This window comes from Malaclemys terrapin, chromosome 2 (assembly GCF_027887155.1).
Source record: "Malaclemys terrapin pileata isolate rMalTer1 chromosome 2, rMalTer1.hap1, whole genome shotgun sequence".
Taxonomy (NCBI): domain Eukaryota; kingdom Metazoa; phylum Chordata; order Testudines; family Emydidae; genus Malaclemys; species Malaclemys terrapin.
This window is the reverse complement of record NC_071506.1, coordinates 42,344,734-42,366,268: the sequence shown is the minus strand read 5'-3', so window position 1 is coordinate 42,366,268 and position 21,535 is coordinate 42,344,734. Positions and strand designations below refer to the sequence as shown.

Below are 21,535 nucleotides of genomic sequence, written 5' to 3'. Positions count from 1 at the left end.
GCCAATGTTTGGTATCTTATATAGAGTTAGATTAAGCTGCTATGGGTAATAACCAGGGTCTCACAGCAGAAAATAAGGTGAGTTCCTGGCCTAGAACATCTACCAGTTATAAACTCTTATTTTTATCATTTACTTTACAGCTGGCCTGACAGGAAAAATCTGATTTTAGGGGGGGGGGGGGGGGAAGAAACATCTGTGGTAGCCAACAGTCTACAATGGTAACAAATTGGGACCCAAATACTCAGATGCATCAGTGCTGCAGCTTCTGATTCACTTTTCCTTTATCAATATCACTGTATTAATCTCATGCACAGGGATAAGAGTAATCAGACATCACTGTATCAAAATAATCTTGCTACATTTTTCAAGTTATCCCCTTGCCTGAAGATGAATCCCATTATTGACAAAGACATACCGTCTTGTGGGAGTCAACACAAATAAAACCCACATAACACGCTCATGTAAGGTTAAGTCACCAAAACTCCCCAACTTCTTAGCATTACTTAAAATTACTGTTTATCCTTTCATATCAACAGCCTATTTCTGCTATGTCCAGCCACTCCACTTCAAAATCCTTTGCTGCAAGAGGACAGGTTGATAGGAACCACCACGAAAGTTTTTATCCTGGACTGCTGTTGTCAGTCAAGAATGACTGGTTATAAACAAATCACCTTCCCCAGGAAGAACTAGATACAGGCTACTGGAGCCAGATCATAAACTAATAGTGATTGCTGTTGAATTTTTAGTTTACAGAGCAGCAGCTACAGAAATAGCAGCAAACCAGGAGCAACAAAATATTCTGCTATATTTCCAGATACTTCACCTCAGAGGCACAACAATTTTGCGCTTCCAGTGGTTGTGACCCTAACATAGCATGGGGTGCAAGCGAATGAGGAATCTGTAAAATAAAATGGATCCAAAATTGAATCTATTTTAAATAGATCAAGTTGATGGGGGGGGGGGGGGAAATTAAGTAAAAAGCATGCTGTTAAAAGCAAGGTAATTTTAAAATGATCTCAGGTTCAATTTTTATAAAGTTTTACAGTGCTCCAAGCATTTAAGGTGATGATACAGGAATGAAATTGAAAGCACTTAGCCTTTTTAAGAGTTGTCATAGTAATAGACCACCTTACCTGAAGCTTTTTTGACTACCTCAGCTGAGGTATAGTGGCAGAGTGCAGCAGCAGCCAGTGTCCTATACTGGAAGTCCAGAGAACTGACATCTAGAATACATAGGTCTAAAAGCTGTGAAAACAAGAGTAATGGTTACAAAGTTTCTTTTATAAGAGGGAGAATCCTAGGCCCATCATAGGACTAAACCACAAAGAGATACAGTGTACAGGCATCATTTATTTCCTCCACACACACAAAAATATTAGAACTTAAGTCTAAGGGACCCTTCAGTAAACTGATTTGTTACTCTGTTCTAAATTTTTGATTGTACAGAATCTACAGCTCCAGATAGGTCTGAGGAGGCCAATCCCTAAAACAAAACACCGGACAGCAATCTCAGTGACTCAGCATGAACATGGAAAGTGTCCATAATGATTCAATTATTTCAGTTTCAAGATTGTATAGATTTAAGGGAAGGAAAAAAAAAAAAAAGTTCTTGGTTCATATGCCCATCTAGTAACCCTTATGGTTCTTATACTGCTGATAAAAATGTGCACAGAGATTGGTTTAGTGCTCCAAGTGTTTTTTCATACGAAACTCAGTTCCTTCTTTCTCTTCTAAATAGAGGACGTACCTTATTTAAATTTTTTTTAATTTATATGTAAAGCAACTTAACACAAACATCCATTCACACCTTTAAATCCTTTGCCACCCATCAAGCACTATCTTGTGTAATACTCTAGTCCTGTCCACCCAGAAGAAGATAGAAGTGTGCACTGTTGGGCATTTTTCCTCCTAGAGGCTTAGATGGTTGGCATTACACCAAATGACATTATTGCACTTTTTATTTGTTAATTTAAAATAGTCACCAACCTTCAGGGAACCACTTAGATATTATCATAGAAAACTCTGCCTTGTTCCTTTAAATGTTAGGCAAGATATTTTTATAAGTCTTATTTTATAGCATACACTTCTGCCTAGGTCACCAACAGTGGCATGTTAAGTAGTGTGCATTGACTGAAACAACTACCTACCTGTGCTATTTGAATGAATTTTTCCTGAGAATACTGAGGTAGCAGCACTTTTGGAACATCTTTCAAAGCATCCACTTGGAGATAAAGATTGAGCCAGGAGATGATTGTCACTGGGCACAGTTCCCATTTTAAAGCCTACAGATATTAAAAACATGAGATAGAAAATTATATAAATATGTAATAAAGTGCATAGCACCTCTTTCCATCCCCCCCGTATACATTTTAAAAAAAAACAAAACAAAAACACACACACACACCCATCAAGTTCTCTACCCCCACAATCTTACCCAGTCTCCTTTCCCCATTTTCATCTCCACTTAGGTCAGCTAGACCTTTTATCATGCACCTACATGCCTGAATCACATGCAGGATCCCCTACGATTTCAAGTACACGTGCTCTGGAAATAAACTTCTTCTGACTTTTAGAAATAGAGCTGGAACAAGCCTGGATTTCAACAGCCAGAATATCTTTCCCACCCTTTTCCCCTCCACCTTCTCCAAAAGATGCCTCACAAATACTGAGCAAGTGGTCCTCATGCAGGACATGCACATAAGAGCAGGGAGGCAAAACATACATTCCCAAGATGTGCCATGGTCTTGGAACTGGAGCTATAGTAGCTGCAGCCTAGCACAGATAATTTAGTTTTGGAGGATTTCTAGGTTTAGTTTTGGTCTGACTTGGGATAAATACCAAAAATGTCAATTCTTAGCAGAAGATTACCATTTTCTACCCAACTCTTCTGGGAACCTTGGCATGGAGGCATTCCACCCGGCAGATGACCCAAAGCCAGGGACCCTGGAAGCCCCAACTGCAGGGCAGTCCACCTGGCTGGCTGCTGAAGAACCATAGGTCAGGACTCCAGGTTACCGGTCAGCCTGCCAGGTGTGCTGCTGAGTCTGGCAGGTAACCAGGTTTCAAAACCTGCCTGGTTTCTGGCAGAATTTCATCAAAAGGTGACATGGTTGTGCAGAACAATTAGATTTTGATGAAAAATTGTTTCAACAAAATCTTCCAACTGGTTCTAATACAGTCTTTTAGACTATTTGTATGGGCTATTTCAATAGTTCCTCTCCATTCCCAGCCTGCCATCCTCCAGCCAGGCCTATGGGGTTGTAAAAGCCACCTTCCATTACATACAGTTCTTGGGGGCCCGCTCTTTCTTTGCAGAAAATAAAAGTAGGACTTAGGTGGCAAAGAGGGGCCCTTAATGGAGACCTCCACCCTAAGGGTGGATGCCAACCTATGAGATTGAGTTCTTCAATTCTTCAGAAAGAAGTGAGATACTTCTTTTTTCCTACAGATGGGGAAAGGGCACCAAGAGTGCAGTCATTAAACATAAGATGCTAAAATGAAAGGCTCTACTGGGCTATCACTCAACCAGTTAATAAAAATACTAAGACTGTTACATTACCTTTAATACAATGAGCTCCATTCTTATAATATCATCTTCGCTACAAGCACCATCTGTGACATAGGCAAACTCTTGTAGTTTAGGAGCATATATCTCCTTTTAAATAAAAAATAAAAAAAAAAACCATCAAGACCAGAAGGGTTTTTGTATCCTGCAAGAATGCAAACGAACTGCAGAAGACAGCTGTGAATCTTTTCAGATTTATACACAGAACCATTTTATCAACTCAGTTGAAACAGCTGTACTTCAGCTATTTCTTATGATAGTACAAATAGCATAAGCCTTTCATACTTTAAGTGTCCACAAAAAGTGAGCTAGAAACTAGTAGTGAAAAACCATTAAATATTAATAGAGAAGATATTATGTATTCCACAGGCCACCATAGACTTTAATAGAACCAATTTTATGGATAGGGGAGTAATGTTGACCAGAACAGAATTATTTCTTGCTTATATCACCTTCAGAGTCTAGGATCTTCACCTGCTCAGACAACTCTGAGAACCCCAGTGAAACAACTCTGTTTAATTCAAACACCATTTACCATATCACTCCTTGAAGATATAGCTATTGGTGTATATAGAATATATTAACAAATCATCTTAGTAGATGCAGTTTATACCAGCAAGAGTGCTTTTAACCAGTATAGCTGCGTCTATACTAGGGCTTTTGCCAGTATAAAAAAAGTTTTGTTTGTTTTTTAAAACCAGGTTTTAAAAAACAATCAATTTGAAATCTAGTTTATTTCAACAGTTCAGTAGTTTCGGATCCTACGCCTGTCCCTGTGATCACCTGCCAATTTCTGTGGTTTTGAAAAAAGAAAAAGCCCTCTTTAAAATGTTTCTGTCCCCTACTGCTATGTAGAAGGCCCACAGAGGAAACTGATGGACTCTTGGATTATGCAGGGGAAACAGAGAAATGGACTACACACAGAAGGCTAAAAGAGGCATAAAGTTGAAGAAAATTTCTCTAATCTCAGATCTTACTTGTAACAATACTAGGTTATCAGTTATCTGAATCTCTTTTTATGTTGATAATTTCCATTCAAGAAGCAGTTAAGATATTCCAACCCCAAAAACACCATGCATATAGCCGCTTACCTCAAGTTTGGAGGCAATGAATAATGAGGTAATCCCTATTAGCTGAAGCATATTTTTATTAATATTCTTTTGTGTCAACATGAATCTATCAAAAAAATCTTGAGCTAGGTAGAAGGTTTCTCTGTGAAGCATATACACTTCACATACCTAAGACAGAACAAAAAAAAATAAAATACTTAGTTCAGTTTTCGGTTCCACAGTGTGGTGCATTTTCCCCAATTATAAATGGGTTAGTAAATCTGTTTTAATGGTAAAACACAATTTTGTCCTTAATGTGAACAAAGATAGTCATGTTTCCAAATTTATTCGTTTGTTGTGGTTTGCTGAGGGGGGGAATCTGTCCAACACCCAGGGTTAAGCACAAGCTGCTAGCAAGTTTTCAAAAATATGATACACAAGGTCTTAGTTTTAATTAACAGAAACAAGATGAAACTATACATTGATGTTAGTTGTATGCCTGTTTGCCTTTAAATGAATTGTAAAAAAGGGGGAACTTCTTTAATCCCACCAAAACTCAAGCTTATTTAGGATTCTGCATTTCTCCTCTTAACTTCAGGCAGATATTAAGTAAGTCGTTGCCCCCTTAAGATTAAATTTTACAGAAGCCCAATTAAAAAAAAAATTACTAAATTTCTCTGCAAACAACTTCAAACCAGCTGAAACAATAATTCAAGAGGCATGAACTCTTCCACCTACAATTAGTTTCAACTGAGTGCAAAGTCAGTACTTAATTTAAATATCAACGTCACTAGCTATTTCATAGTAGAAGAAGGGGCTAAAAACCTGAAATGGTCTCATTTGTGGGTTTCCCATTCTAATTTTGGGGAAAAAAATACCAGTTGGATCAAATACTGTTTAGTCTAAACTAGGGTAAAAGGTGCTATATTAGCTAGCTAATATCTAACATCATACCGTTAAATCCTGTGCTAGATAAGGCCTTAAACAAAAAGGTAGGGGACAAATCCATCCTGAAGCAAATAGATGGAATTCCTATAGCATTATCTGTATCAAATTCATAGTGACACTCAGCGTGGTGTTAAGTTACATATCAGGAGGGAAGTAACACAAAGCTATGTCTACACTGCGCAGCTTACAGCGGCACAGCTGTGCCCTAAGCCGTGTCACTAAGGCATGCAGTGTAGCCACTCTTTGTTGGCAGAAGAGAGCTCTCCTGCCGACAAAATAAAACCACCCCCAACGAGGGGTGGTAGCTTTGTCAGCAGGAAAGCATCTCCTGCCGACAGCGCTGTCCACATCTCCAGAAGACAACAGTGAGCCAAATGCAGAGGTGGTGAATACATTAAAAGTGTTGGGAATAAATGGTGAGATCATGTGATTTGCATCACTTTGATGATGGGCTGTAGATTTTTCCCCTAAAATTTACCAGTGCAGTTCCATTGGTGATAGCAACAGTTGGCGTTCTAATGTAAATAAGGCATTGGCGGCCACATTTGAGGTCATGAAATTTACCATGTTTCACAATCTCACACAGATCTACCAGTGGAGCAGGGACAAGAATTTGGCACTACTGGCAACAGTTAGAATACCTCTTGTTTTAGGGATGTCGAATACAAGAGCTATGTTCTCCAACCATTTCCAAAACAAATCCAGTCTCAAATATTTTTGAATGTGATTTGGTTGCCAATGTGGAGAGGGTCAAACTGTTTTGAGCAGTTATCAAGTAAGCCATTTCCCCCTTTAGGGCACTGCACAAGCAAACTGGTGAAATCTTTTGAGCAAAATTTGACCCACCCCCATTCACACACAAATCCATTTTTAAAGAGGAGTGGTGATTGAAATACTAAATATAAACAACATCAGGAGAAACAGCTACAAACACTATCTTTCCTGTATGATACACAGGGCCTTAGCCATGTCCCCAAAACTACTCCTATTAGACAGTCCCAAGATTTGGGGGATGTGATTAAGGCCCGAAAAATAATCGTGCTATAACCATTTCAGTTTACAACCATGCTGAAGCATGATCCTCCACAACTAGAGATGGGCAGATAATTTTTCAATTTGGCTGCAGGTTTGTTGGTTTGGGGGGGGGGGGGGGGAGAGGAGAGGGGATTTGGTTCAACTATAACAATCAAATTTCCAGTGAATAGAAAAAAAAAAGTCCATTTAGGTTCTCTTCTGGAACTGGAATTTGAACCTGGTTATCCCACATCCCAGGTGAGTGCCTTAACCACTGGGCTAAAGGTTATAGGGGAGAGCACCAGCACCACCTTCTCTGGCCATTTTGCGAACAGTCAAAACTATTCATGTCAAATTTACGAAGAGTTTCTAGAACTGCATTTTTCATTAAAAAAAAAAAAAAAAAAGCTTATTTAAGACACTCATCCCATTCTACCCACAATACTGATGCATTAAAAAGGAACATTACTCCCTGCTCTATTTTAGAGGTCAGCATTGTCAACTTTTTTGTTTCAAAATATGTTTGTCATTAATGTCTACTCTACATGATCACAGATATTAGCACTTTACATAAACTCTTTGTCTTTACACCAATCTATTTTACAGCCATAGCACAATGTAAAGTAACTCAAAATATACCTCCAAGAGCCAGTCCAGGAGTATTGATCTCATGTGTGGTTGCAAGTTAGAATGTAGCGATGTAAAATGTTTGCAGTGAGCATATTTGTTCTCCTTCTTCAGGATATTGAGCCAGACATCTTTAGAATTTCCCCAGCTATGGAATAAAGTCATGTGAAGTTTTGAGATCTCTTTACAAAAAAGAGATATAAATATTTATCTTAGTGTGTTATATTTTAAGTTAGATGAATATCAAAAAATTGTTTATATGCAATCAAAAAAAATATTTTTAAGTTAGACAACTACAGGCATACTTTGTTCTGAAATCCCAGAATTAGCCTATCAGTCACCAAAACCCAAGATATATCTGATTAACCCAATGATCAAATACACACACAAGTCACCACTTGGACAGGTGAAATAAGCAACTGCGCTCCATCTGGTCAGACAGTTCAGATTTGATCCATTTGAAAACTTGGCTTCCTAAGTAGTCAGATAAAAGACAACTTAGACACCCCAAAAATAAATCTTTGACCTGATTTAGTGCTACAAGCCAGACCAAACTACTCGTGTTTAGAATTCAAGTTTAGTCCCCTTCCTGCTTCCTACATCATTTTCCCAGGGACTGGAAAAATATGGTGAAGAGCATAACTTAACAAAAAATAGACAGTTTTAACAATGAAGTAGTTCATTTACTCACAATGAAGGTTTGAAAAATCCACTAGGGCAGTGGTCCCCAAAATTTTTTTCCTTGTGCCCCCTCTTACCCCTGTCCACACCCTGCTGAGTAATGGACAGAGGCCAGCCGTGGACCATGGTGCACACAGGGCCAGGAACAGAGCTGAGTGGTGCTCCTTCCTTGCCCCCCAGGGGGGCTGGCCTGGGCCCCAGCCATGCCCCTCCACATTCCTCTGTGCCCCCCTAGGGGGCATGCCCCACAGTTTGGGGACCTCTACACTAGGGAGTAGAAAGCTTTCACTGGAGTAAGTGGCTGCTTATACCTTCATTTTTGTATCATTTTAACTTTGCATTATTATGGAGTGTTTTGGGTTTGGGTTTTTGTGTGTGTGTTTTTTAAACTACACATCTCGCCATGTAGTCACTAATGGCTGGTCTACCCTGAAAAAGTTATATTGGCATCCACACACCCTGACAGACAGTTAAGCTGACCTAATCCCTAATCCTGGTGTAGACAGTGATAGGTCAAGAATTTTTCCATCAACCTAGATAGTGTCTCTCAGAGGCAGATTACCACAGAGATAGGAGAACCCCTCCTATTGCTGTAGTAAGTGTCTATACTGAAGCGTTGGAAGCATAAACATAGCCTAAAAAAGTGCTCCAAAACGAATCACATGTTAATTGATGTATTGTCATCTTCATCAGTCCTCACTCATACGATCAGTTTCAGTGTCTGCTGCTGCTCCTACTTCTTGCTAAGCAGCAACAGAATCAGATTAACAGGATGGGTCAGTTTCATTGCTACCCACAGGATTCTGAATAGTACCAAGCAAAAGGCCATGTTAATTTTACTCAGCTGCTGGTGAAAGATATGAGAAGATGCAGAATTATTTGCTGGATTTATTCAAGGGAATGGGATCCCAAAAATGGGGTTAAAGTATCAGAGACCCCTTTCCATCATCTTCTTACAATAGCTAGGCAACTCTGGAAAGGGCAGAAGAGAAGATGATTTTCCTGTACTGCAGCTGAAGGAGGTTTATCAGATACTTGTTAGATAGATATGAAACATGGAGTCCACAGGGAAGAGTCTATGAACAGAACTCTGGAAGAAATCTTAGCACCCTTTTCAGAAACTGCGGGGGGAGCATAAAGGAGTTCAGCTTCTCACCAAGGGTTCACAGAGATCACCCACCCATCCTCATCTTTGATATCTACTGTGGGCTATTAGGCATCTGCTAAATTTTCCACTCCTACTCACCTCATCATTCTGTTCTTTAGAGAGAGTGAAATAACTGATAAAATGGAACCTATTCACTCACCTCAGTGGAGCAGTAACTCAAACACCACGATAATTTATGTAGCAACTATTTCATAGCTGGACCATTTTAGCAGGAGTATCCAACTAATATGCTTCCCCAATTTGGGTGAATTCCTTAGACATTAGAGACTGAAGAAGGTTTCTTCAATCAGGTCATCTAGTTCTAGTCCATCCACGTGGGAAGTGCAGTATTGCTCCATAAAATATATTCTATACATTTTTCTAGACTTTATACCCTGGGCTTCCACCATTTCTCTATCAGATCTACTCCACACTATAATTAGTTTCCACCATTAGGAGACCCTTCCTCTTCACTAGTGTCTCTGAATATGATGCTTCCACAATGCTTCCCACAGTCTGGAAAAACCAGGGCTACGCCTAAAACTAGGCTTTTTATCAGCATAGCACTGTGCTAGCCACCAAGGCACTAGAATGAATAACACACTGTTTCATGGTCAAAACATTAGACATACTTTAGAGTCCCTAAAGAAAAAACGTAGGCTAAGAATGCTTTGGCTTCTAGGTTTTCCAAATGTCTGGTTCCAATAGCCATGAATACAGTTCATTAAAAAAATAAAAATAAAAACACCGCACACATATCCCCAAACCAAACACCATAATATTTGCAAATGACTGAATTTTACATTGGTATTTGATATTAAGCCATAAAGAATGGCTCCAATTAGAAAAGTTAATGTAACCCTCTTTGCGTGTGTGCTTCCCCTCCAAAAAAAAACACACACACCACCACACACCTGGAATTTTTTGGGTGGTCAGATGAGGGGGGGGAATCAGAGTGGATGGGATGAAGATTTCAGTTGTCTCTGGTTATAAACTCAATATTGGACACAGTTAAATTAATAGTGTAGAATTTGTTGTACAATAATTTGGAATAAGATGTAGATAACTTACCTAAGTTCAGGCAAAGGTGATGGATTTATGAAGAGGTTTCTGAACCTGTATTTCTTGAATCTGGAAAAGTCAGTAGCTGCCATTTCCTTGTGGGGTGTTTCAATAATTATGCAGGGGGAGATGCCTCCTGATATTGTGGGTGGCCAACAACTCTACAATGTAAATTATTTTTTTTTGTATTTAAGTGCTGACTTCACCTGCCCAGTTTGCTTTTGAGATAGATACTAAAGTAGTAACAGAATAAAATAAATCAAGAAATTATTAAATAACTTCTATTGTGTACATGTAACCTATCTAGTTTCAGCATCCTCCAAAATGCTATAAGTAATTTCGAAAACATAAGCAAAATGTGTAAGAAGTTAACTTGCTCTTCAGAACTAAGAGCTAGTTTATTCAAGTGTTCCAGGATATACATACGGGTATTGAAAAATTAGAAAACAAAAGAATGACTTTCTAGTCAAGATGGAACCACCACATGCATATAATTCTGATAAAGGAACCTGGCTTTTGTGAGGTAAATAACTTGTGATTTACCAACCAAGGTGTAACTAATCCATTGCTTGAACCATCAATTTATTCATTTATTTGTGGAACAATGAGGTTCTCGAGTACCTAAAATGTCATGGGAAACACGGCAGCCAATTCCACTATCTACTTTTAATCTGGGGAAAATGAGGAGGAAAAAACAGACATGAACTATCTACATCACCTCAGTGGATACACAGCAACATATTATCTTCAATTACCCATTCAAGGGGAAAACCTATTTAGTGAGATGGAACTATCCGATTGCAACTAGTTATTAAAGTAACTTTTACACCTATATAGCACCTTTCATCTCCAGCTCTCAGAACACTTCACAATCAACAGGTTTAGCTTCAGATCATTCATTTGATATAGTAGTATTCCCATTCTTTTAAAACCAGAAGACATTGATTTTCCCCAAAGTCATAGTCAGGTCTTGTCTACAATAGTCAAAGTGCTATTTTAATCTGCTTTAGTTAAACCAAAATAAGAGAGCTTTCACTGGTTTAAGAGTGCCTTATCTCGGTTCATTTTAAACTGATTCCTAAGAGACTTGAGGAAACAACAAAATAAACCTGGTTTAAACTGAAATAAGAGCACCCACATAGCCTTTTCACCCATTCAACTAAATAGGTTTCGTTTAAGCTGTGGTTTTAAACTAGCGTAACATTCTTGTTAGACAAACCCTGGAATTAATCCCATTTTAAATCCACACCATACCTCATTCAAGAATAACTTTCCACATATAGATAAGCCTTTGACAGAGGTGGGCATACAACCCAGAAGTCCTGTGCCTGAACAATGATACTCTCTACTTCAGTAAAGTAGTAGCTTCCCCTCACCACCCAACTTATATATATGGGGAGACTCCTCCCCTCCCGTTCCAATCTGTTTTGTATGCATGAATGCATTACCTTAATCTCATACTGATGTCTTTTAATGACCTTTTCATCTTCTCCTTTCTTGATATCCTGTTGAGAAAGACATTAATTGATCAAGGCCCTTCAACCATACTGTCATATAAAGCAGTGTGCAGAGTAAACCACCACTATCTTGCACCACTTCCTAATCATGTGTTCTACTGAGAAGAACACATTTCTTCCCTGTTCCCCCTACAGTGGCAGGTATAGGAAACAAAGCTTCCAATCCTGCATATTTCCAGGTAAATTAGTCCCCTGCTCACCTCTGTTGCTCTCCTTTTCTTGGTCTGGAGAGGCTCTGGTGCCTGCAGCTCTTGTGGAGACTCTTCCTGACAGGGGGATGGGGGTGGCGGCAGCAGCTGCTGCTTGGCTTGCAAGCGACTACTGGAGAGGAGAAAAGCATATATAGCATAAAGAGAGCAGCTGTTGTTAGACACGTTAGTTTGGTTTATGAAGCTGACAGAAGTTACCTGCGTCTTGACATCTTCCTTGGGTTGTAGAATCCCTTCCTGGAATGAGGAAAGAACAATAACTTAGTCCATAGACAAGAGAGGAGAAATATAGGACAAACTATGGAGCCTAACTCAGATTTAATACCAAGGTTTGTGTGCTGCACATTTCAAGCACTGGCTCTTACACCAGTAGGCATCAGTGCATTAGTAAAATATTTGTGCTAAGTATGTGTGCACATATGTACAAATATACAGTGTGCATGTATTTTATATCTACATAATCGCACAATGTAGGTTATATAGATGCACAATCAGGTTCACCACTAGTGTAAATCCATGGTTTCCAAAATACATGTGCCCATGTACACCAGTAGCAAATTTAATTCACTGCATTTGTACAGGGAATCAGGGGGATGCTTCATCTAGGTCAGTGGTTCTCAAACTTTTGTACTGGTGACCACTTTCACATAGCAAGCCTCTGAGTGTGACTCTCCCCCCCCCCCCCTAAATTAAAAACACTTTTTAATATATTTAACACCATTATAAATGCTGGAGGCAAAGTGGGGTTTGAGGTGGAGGCTGACAGTGTGCAACCCCCACATATAATAACCTCATGACCCCCTAAGGAGTCCCAGTTCTCCCCAGTTTGAGAACCCCTGATCTAGGTGATAGAGAGGGAATTCAGGGTGTGCAAGGAGGGAGAGGGGACACTAAGCCCAGGCCATCTCCCCCACCCTCAGCGTGTTAGTGTAGCATATTGATCTATTATACATAAATACATACCCACATTAAACAAACGCCATATATTTTATATGCGTTGCCATATTATTTTTATTATTACACATTCCTCTAATGTATACACACAGTGTAATGACATATTTAAACACACACACACACACACTGGTTGTGTGTACTCACCCACCCTGTGTACAGAGCCAGACATCTCTTCCTCGCCTAGCTATTCCTGTCCCCTGCACCCCGGAGCTGCTACGCCTCTCCCCACCCCAGCTCCGAGAGGACTCTAGCCGGGACCCCAGGGCTCCCTGCCCTCTGTGGCTCTGCGCGCTGCTCCGGCCCCTGAAATGCCGGTTCCGCGCCAATTTAGAGAGCGGGGAAGAGCAGGCGGCAGCGGCCTGGGGCTGGGCTCAGGGCGTCCGCCTGGTGCTGCCGGCCCCGCTCCACCCCCGGGGACCCATCCCCCCGCGTGTCACAGGGCAGGGGGTCCACGCGGGCGGGCTCTTTGCTCCCCCTCCCGCGCGGGGCCAGCTCCCTCCAAAAAGGCAGCCCCTTCCCCGCGGTGCCCCTGCACCCCCCACCCGGGCAGGGTTAACTAGGGAGCCCTCACATGCCCCCCCACCCTCTCTGGGCGGTATAATGGGGCCAGGCCGGGGCTGGATTAGCCGCCCCAGCCGGATTCCCCACCCCCTTCCCTCCCTGCACCGAGCCAGTCTCCCTCCAAAACCTCAGGCACGGGCGCCCCGGCCCCCACTCCAACGGGGGCCAGCGCGGGACGGGGTTACCCCAGACCTGGAGGGGGGCTGCAGCCGTCACCCCGCGGAGGGAGGCGCAGCCCCCGGCGTGCCCCCCATGCTCAGAAGGGCTCGCAGGGGGCGCCCCGGGGCTGGATGGGGGGGCGCCCGCCAGACACCTTTCCCCAGCCACTCTCCCTCCAAAACAGCGCCCGGGCAGACATCCCGCCGCGCCACCCGCCTCGGCCCCGCCACCGCGCGGGCCCAGTCCCCACCCATCGCCCCGGAGCGGGCCCTCCAGAGCCGGGCACTGCCGCCCCCCCGGGCCCGCCGCCCCCTCAGCCCGCAGGAGGGGGTGCAACAGGCACCTCAGCGCCTTCCCCACCTCCATCTGTCCCCCCGCCGAGCCCCAGGCTCGGGGACACCCCCTCATGCATTGCCTGCCCGCCCGACCCCCAGACCCTTCGCCTGGGCGCACCTCACCCGCTGCCGCCCGGCTCAGTGCTGCTCAGCTGGCGCCGGCGCCAAGCCCCTATATACTGCCGCCCGGGCCCTCCCCTGCGCATGCGCGTATCCCGGCTCCTCAACCCCCCCCCCCCCCCCGTCATCGTCCCTCCCTGCAACACCCAGGCCCTACTCACCCCCCCCCCACGTGCACAGCCCCCACTCAGCCAGCCCCCCGCACGTGCACAGCCCCCTTCCTCCCCATGCAGCACAGGGCACCCCCAGGCTGCTGCACTCTCCAGCAGTCCCCCACCCTCCCTCTCCTACGTGAGCCCCACTGGACAGCCTTCCCTGTCCCATGTGCTCTGCCCCCAACACAGCCAGGGCCCCACCTAGACAGCCTTCCCTGCCCCCAGCACGGCCCAGGGCACCCCAACTCGCTGCTTCCAGGGGCAGGGCAGGGCACAGCAGCCTCACCCCTGCAGGGATATGCAGCCTCATCTCAAGTTTCCTATGTCCCCATACAGGCACCGACTTACATACAACACTTCTATGCCCCAGTCCAGCACACGACACGCCAGGTTGCTGCAACTCCCAGAGGAAGGGCAGCCTCACACCCTGCCCTCCCCCCCACACACACACACTCTCACACTCTACGAACTCCTTATACCTCTCCCCGTTGCCTCCGGCCCAGCCCGTACAGTGCGCCCGGGATTCCTGCTCCGGGGGTGCAGCAGGGAACAACACAGCTGTCAGCACCCGCTGCCGCCGCCTTGCCCCTACAGCCAGCACACGCCGCCGCCCAGCGCGGGCTGGCGCGGAGCTCCACCCCTGGGCGGAGCCAGGGGCAGCCTCGAGCCAATGGGGAGAGAGAAAGGGCCGACAACGTGGACCTGGCTGCAAAATGTAAACACAGATCTGTGCGCGGCGTGGCTCCCACAACAGTGAATTTAAAATCCAGCAGTGTGACTGTGTATCTACACATAATAATAGCATGGCACGAAGCTGGCGTTTTCTCTGTGTCACCATTGCAGATATTTGTGTTTAAATAAGACATTTCTTCCTTACAGTCCCACTGGTGAATAAATTCTTCATATTTAACACTTGCCCTGATAGTTTGTATAGTACTTTGAACTAGTCCCCATCACACTCCTCAGGGAAAGTATGATTTCTATAGATGGGGAAACTGAGGCTGAGTTGCTCAGATCCGCACAGCAAATCGGTAGACCTGCCGTTACAATACAGGATTTTCTGACTAAACCCTCTACCATGCTGTGGTCCCCTGACTGGTCTGGCAGTAACATCACTCCGTTGCCATTACCTGTTGGGATGTCACAGACAGATTTAGGATTTAATTTCAGAATCAAATGGGAGTGGGGGAAATAGTCTGTGAATACATAAACCACTTCTTAGTTGGCATACATAGTAAGTTAGGAGAAACACAAATTCCTATTTAAGTCTGATATATCTGAGGGTTTTCCTCCGTCTAAGGTCTCTTAGCACTTTAGAAGTCTGTGTTCTGTTTAACTAGAGAGAAACTAGCTTACACAATACTCCTAATACCGATGGCCTCACTGGAAGAGCAGCTTCTCCCGTCCCCAGTTTCAGTTAGATGGCAGCATTAGCATCACTATGTTTCAGCATAATTTGAGGTCCTTTAATTCTCATTACTCAGGTGCTGTATTAGTCTGACTAACATAAAAGTGCATGATATTTGATAGGAGTCTATGGCTAAATTTGGACCTTCTTCTTGGTCATCATGACTCTCTCATCAATTCACTCCTAAATCAGCAGCAACTTTGAGTTCAGAGTATCTCTTGAATAGGACAGACTTTTCTAAGTCACTCAGTAGGAATGGTGGGCAATTAAAATGTAAAAGTTCCCAAATGTTTCACAAAACATTAATGTGTTTTTAAAAGAGCTCTCAGGTCTAACTTCCACAGAGATTTTGGAGAGATAATGTAAGTTATAAGAACAAAGCTTGAATGGTTATAGTTTCTGCAACTAGAACTCCCAAAAATGAACAGATATTCAACTTTATACACAGTTTAAGAGGATATTATTTTTTAAGATTCTACCCTAGTATTTTTCTTGTCCTCCTCTCTTCCACCTTCTGTGTCTCAGGCCTTGTCTAAACACAAACTTTCAACATTTTAAAATCCATTTTAAAATAGATTTAGTTAAACCAATGCAAACTCCTGTGCAGATATTCTGAAATTGGTTTACAGCTGGTTTATATCAATTTGCCTTAATTCAGTATAAACCAGCAATAAGCCTATTCAAGCATGTTGCACAGGAGGCATACTGGTTTCAATAAATACATTTTTAAAACAATTTTGCTTAAAATGGTGCAAGCTGTGTGTGTAGACAAGGCCTCAGGCACCCCCTTCCTATGTATTGTTGTCTCCTCTCCCATCACCTCTCTAAACACTTATGTTCCTCCTCCTTCCATTCTCTTCCCCCCACAGTGTTATATCACATAACAAAATTACACACAATTTTCTGATATCCTAAAGGCATGACAAGAAGTACAAATATATGCACTTTTTATTCCTTTCTTTTTATTGCTTTGCCATTTCAAAGCACAATAAAAAGCAATATATTATATCAAAGGTTAAGATGTTATAATAGTTTCATTGGCAAATAGACTATTTCAACATGTAGTAACCGATAGAACCGATGCCGGCTCGCAGACCACCCCTCGGGCGCCGGTCACCAGAAGAGCCGACGCGACCCCGCGGCCCGCACCGCGAACCCCACCCGCTGAGGCTGCGGGGCCCACCCCCCAACTCACTCCGCAAACTGCTGGTGCCAGAGAAGCCAGTACTACGGCCAGTCCACAGCACCAGCCCCCCATCGCCCGACGGTCCGCCACGACCCCAGGCGCCACCAGGCCAATCCCCACCGCCAGAAGGTCACACGCTCCCACAGCAACCCGTCGGTCAACACCAGCACACGGAGGTCCTGCCACCACCCGTGCCCCCACCGACCTGATCCGGACCCCACCAACGGCTGACAACAACACCTCTCCACCGGCGACTACGCCCCAGGACCCAGAGGTACGGTCTCCAGATCCACAAGCGGGACACCCTGTCGACCACGCAGCCAACCTGCCGCCCATGCCGACAGAGAGACCCGAGGACCAGCGACCGGCGGCTAGACCGGCCACGCCCTGGCAGGCCACTTGGATCGGGGAACTCCAAACAGCTGCCTCCTTTGCGGAGTTCGACTCGTGCGTCAACAGGCTCACCCAGGAGCTGGCCGCAGAGATCGCTTTCCGCAGAACCCCGAACCAGGAGACCACCCGGCCTGCCCCCAGACGGCCCCCCCCCACCGTGGCACCAACACGAGGGAAGCTAGATGGAGGAACACCAGCCGCCGATACGACCCGGCAGCGGCATCGAGGATCCAGAAGCTGTATCGGACTAACCGCCTCAAGGCCGTGAGAGAGGTCCTCGACGGGCCCCCGTCCTACTGCACGATTCCGCCCGAACGCCTCCACAGCTACTTCCGCGGGGTGTTCGGCGGCGTGCCCAGGAACGACGTGCCGCGCCCGGAGTGCCTCCACCCCCTGCCCCGCATCTCAGACTCCGAGGGCCTGGAGGCCGACTTCACCCCCAAAGAGGTGATGGCCAGGCTCTCCAGAACTAAGAACACAGCGCCTGGAAAAGACAGTATCCCCTACGGCCTCCTGAAAAGACGTGACCCTGGCTGCCTTGTGCTCTCCAGTATATTCAACCTCTGCAAGCAATTCAGCCAAACCCCCACCTCCTGGAAGAAGGCCATGACCGTCCTTATTCACAAGAAAGGAGAGCGTGACGACCCCAGCAACTGGAGACCCATCTCCCTTTGCTCCACGATGTCTAAACTTTACGCCAGCTGCCTTGCAGCCAGAATCACGGAGTGGGCGACGGCCGGAGGGGCCATCAGCCCTGCCCAGAAGGGCTTCATGCCGTCAGAGGGGTGCTACGAGCACAACTTCCTGCTCCAAACCGTCATTCAGACAACCAGACGGGCGCGGAAGCAGTGTGCCATAGCGTGGCTCGACCTGGCCAACGCCTTCGGGTCCATCCCCCACCACCACATCTTCGACACACTCCAGGAGTTCGGGATGCCGGAGACCTTCCTTCGCCTCGTCCGGGAGCTGTATGAGGGCTGCAGCACCACCATCCGCTCGGTGGAAGGGGAAACCGCCGAGATTCCGATCCACAGCGGTGTGAAGCAGGGCTGCCCCCTCAGCCCGATCATCTTCAACCTCGCCATGGAGCCACTCCTGCGGGCGATCTCCAACGGCGCCGATGGTTTCGACCTACACGGCGAGAGGGTGAACGTCCTGGCCTATGCAGACGACCTAGTCCTGATTGCAGACAACCACGAGAGGCTCCAGAGCATGCTCAATACCATCGGGAGAGTCGCAGACTGGGCAGGACTCCGCTTCAACTCCGAGAAGTGCGCATCCCTCCACATCGATGGGAGCGTACGGGACTCGGTCCTGGAGACGGAATTTCTTATCCAGGGGGAGCCCGTCATCCCCCTGGCGGAGGGGCAGGCATACCAGCACCTCGGGACGCCGACGGGTTTCCGCGTCCAGCAGACCCCCGAGGACACCATCCGGGAGATTCTACTGGATGCCACTAAAATCGACGCTTCCCTGCTGGCCCCATGGCAGAAAATCAACGCCCTCAATACCTTCCTGATCCCCCGCATCGCCTTCGTCTTGAGGGGATCCGCTGTGGCTAAGGTGCCTCTCAACAGGGCAGACAACTCCATCCGGCAGCTGGTCAAGAGCTGGCTATCCCTGCCCCAGAGAGCCAGCAATGAGCTCATCTACATCGCACACAGGCACGGTGGCGCCAACGTCCCCCGCATGGGAGACCTATGTGACATCGCTGTCGTCACACACGCCTTCCGGCTCCTGACGTGCCCCGACGCCAAGGTGAGATCCATCGCGATGACTGCCCTGCGCACCGTTGTGGAGAAGCGTATCGGAAGACCTCCCTCTGACCGAGACGTGGCCACCTTCCTGAGCGACGGAGGTGATATCGCCTCGCTGTGGTCCCGTGCCCGCAATGCCACTCGCCGACTGGGTAAACGCCTGGGCTGTCGCTGGGTGTGGAACGAGGAACGCCGGGAACTGGGAATACTGATACCGCGGACCGAGTCGGAGGACAGCACTGTCATCACCCCCGGAGCCAGAGGCATGCTCGAGAGATCCCTAAAGGCCGCCGTCCACGCGCTCTACATAGACACCCTGAAGAAAAAACCTGACCAGGGTAAGGCCTTCGAGGTGACCAGCAAGTGGGACTCGAGCAACCACTTCCTCCCCACGGGCAGCTTCACCCGGTTCGCCGATTGGCGCTTCATACACCGAGCCCGGCTGAACTGCGTCCCCCTCAACGGAGCCGTCCGCCACGGGAACCGGGACAAGCGCTGCAGGAAGTGCGGGTACGTGACCGAAACCCTACCCCACGTCCTATGCAGCTGCAAGCCCCATGCCAGAGCCTGGCAGCTGCGGCACAACGCCGTCCAGGATCGCCTGGTGAAGGCCATCGACCCACGCCTGGGGGAAGTCGCCGTTAATCGCACCGTCCCTGGTACCGACAGCCTGCTGCGCCCAGACATCGTCATCACGGACGAGGTCCGGAAAAAGGTCATCATGGTCGACATCACGATCCCCTTCGAGAACAGGACCCCAGCTTTCCGTGAAGCCCGAGCCCGCAAGCTTGAAAAATATGCCCCCCTGGCTGACACCCTGCGGTCAAAGGGATATGAGGTACACACCGACGCCCTGCTTGTCGGGGCCCTGGGCGCCTGGGACCCATGCAATGAGAGAGTGCTGAGGATCTGTGGAGTGGGCCGTCACTATGCACGGCTCATGAGACGCCTGATGGTCTCAGACACTATCCGTTGGTCCCGGGACATTTACACGGAACACATCACCGGCCACCGCCAATACCAAGAGCGAGCCGTTTAGACCTCACCCACCTGCAAGGGAGAAGAGACTCACTAACTCCCCTCCTCCCCCCGCTGGGCCCTATCCCCCGAGTCCCGGACCCACCCAAACTTACCAGCCACCACCAACTCCGGGAGCGAGCCAGGGAGACCTCGCCCACCCACAAGGGACCTACCACCCCCCCCGCCCCCCACTGGGCCTGAACCCCGAATCCGCCCACCAACCTCACTGGCCGCCGCCAATGCCAAGGGCGAGCCAGCGAGTCCTCGCCCACCGACAAGGGGTCGGAGACCCTACCCCCTGGGCCCCTTCCCACCCAGCCCCACCGACCGCTTCCAGGGAGACCTTGCCCACTTGGAAGGGGGAGGGGACCCATACTTCCCCCTCGCCCCAGCCCTGAACCCGCCCAACCCCATCGACCACCGCCGATAACGAGTGTGTGCCAAGGGGACCCTGCCCACCGGCAAGAGGGAAGTGGCCTATCTACCCCCCACCCCCCAATGGGCCTCATCTCTTGAGCCCTGAACCCACCCAACCTCACCGGCCACCGTCAATACCAAGGAGTGAGCCGGGGAGACCTCACCCGCCCGCAAGGGGGATGGGACCTATCAACCCCCCCCACCCTGCAGGGCTTCTTTCCCCTGGATCCCACCCCGTGAGGGTCGCCCCATCTCCACCATCCAACCCACCTACTTGTGCCCATGACTATTTGTGCCCCATGTGTGAATGATTGACCCTCACTGATTATTAACTGTCTTTATTTCGCCCACCGCCCTCCCCCCCAATTGGGGACTCTACAGTTCGTATTTACTATGTGTGCTGTCAACCCCAATATACCAAACATCCCCCCATACTCTGTATGATCCCCCCAATAACTGACAACTGACTCCTTGAATCGTTTGTACCGTGTTTATTTTTAAATATTCTCTAATAAAATTTAGCTCTTTGGGGCAGGGACTGTCTTTTAATTCTGTGTGCACAATGTCTAATACAATAGAGCCTACATTTCTGTCCACTGCCACAATACAATAAACAATGTCTTACAGTAGTATGTGATAGATACCCAAGGCCAATGTCTTTCACAATTCTACAAAACTGCCACAAGATCTAAGCTTTAATTTTTGACAAGTTACATTGCTAGTCCTTCTGATTAAGAAGAAAGCTTCCAAATGTAAATCAAAGAAAAAACAAACAATGTAATATTTACTGTTCACATCTGTAAGTAGCCTAAAAGCAATCCAGGTGAGATGTGAACTTCCACTATTCATTCCAATGGAGTTAATTTTGAAAACTAGAAGTGAGAATATAAAATGCCATTGTTAACTATTTCACTACTGATCATTTTAAAATAAGCATTCAGTCTATGTGCTTACTACGGGTAGGCACAGACAGATATTGGCCTCATTTAGGCAAGGATTGTATAACATTAGCACATGTTAATATGCCAACTAATACATTTTAACAGTCTATGGTAGACAAAGTGCACTGCCTTTAACACATTAGCTTTAGTTGAGCCAGGCTTCACACATGAAAGGCAGTGTGGCAATAAGTCAAACCAAAGAGCCATATTTCTTTGATTCTCAATAGTATCACCTACCTTCCTTCCTTCCTTATCTAGGTACATTTGGAGCCCTTGATCTTTACTCATGATGGAAACAGTCAGTAGTCCT

At 46.4% G+C, this 21,535-nt stretch overlaps 1 protein-coding gene across 4 annotated transcripts in view; it reads right to left on the bottom strand.

Annotated features, from left to right (window-relative positions):
- Window positions 1-21,535, bottom strand: part of CCNE2 (cyclin E2) — a 30,598-nt gene that overhangs the window by 3,721 nt on the left and 5,342 nt on the right. The window contains exons 1-10 of one of the 4 annotated variants that reach the window (XM_054017352.1): window positions 14,583-14,616; window positions 12,018-12,056; window positions 11,811-11,931; window positions 11,542-11,598; window positions 10,103-10,254; window positions 7,216-7,351; window positions 4,657-4,803; window positions 3,560-3,655; window positions 2,148-2,282; window positions 1,134-1,245 (exon numbers count right to left, since the gene is read on the bottom strand). In XM_054017352.1, the coding sequence (XP_053873327.1) occupies window positions 1,134-1,245; window positions 2,148-2,282; window positions 3,560-3,655; window positions 4,657-4,803; window positions 7,216-7,351; window positions 10,103-10,254; window positions 11,542-11,598; window positions 11,811-11,931; window positions 12,018-12,031 (970 nt within the window). In that variant the 5' untranslated portion in view covers window positions 12,032-12,056; window positions 14,583-14,616. Of the gene's footprint in view, window positions 1-1,133; window positions 1,246-2,147; window positions 2,283-3,559; window positions 3,656-4,656; window positions 4,804-7,215; window positions 7,352-10,102; window positions 10,255-11,541; window positions 11,599-11,810; window positions 11,932-12,017; window positions 12,057-14,582; window positions 14,617-21,535 lie in introns of those variants that run through there. The other 3 variants (XM_054017353.1, XM_054017350.1, XM_054017351.1) reach the window with 3 other exon arrangements.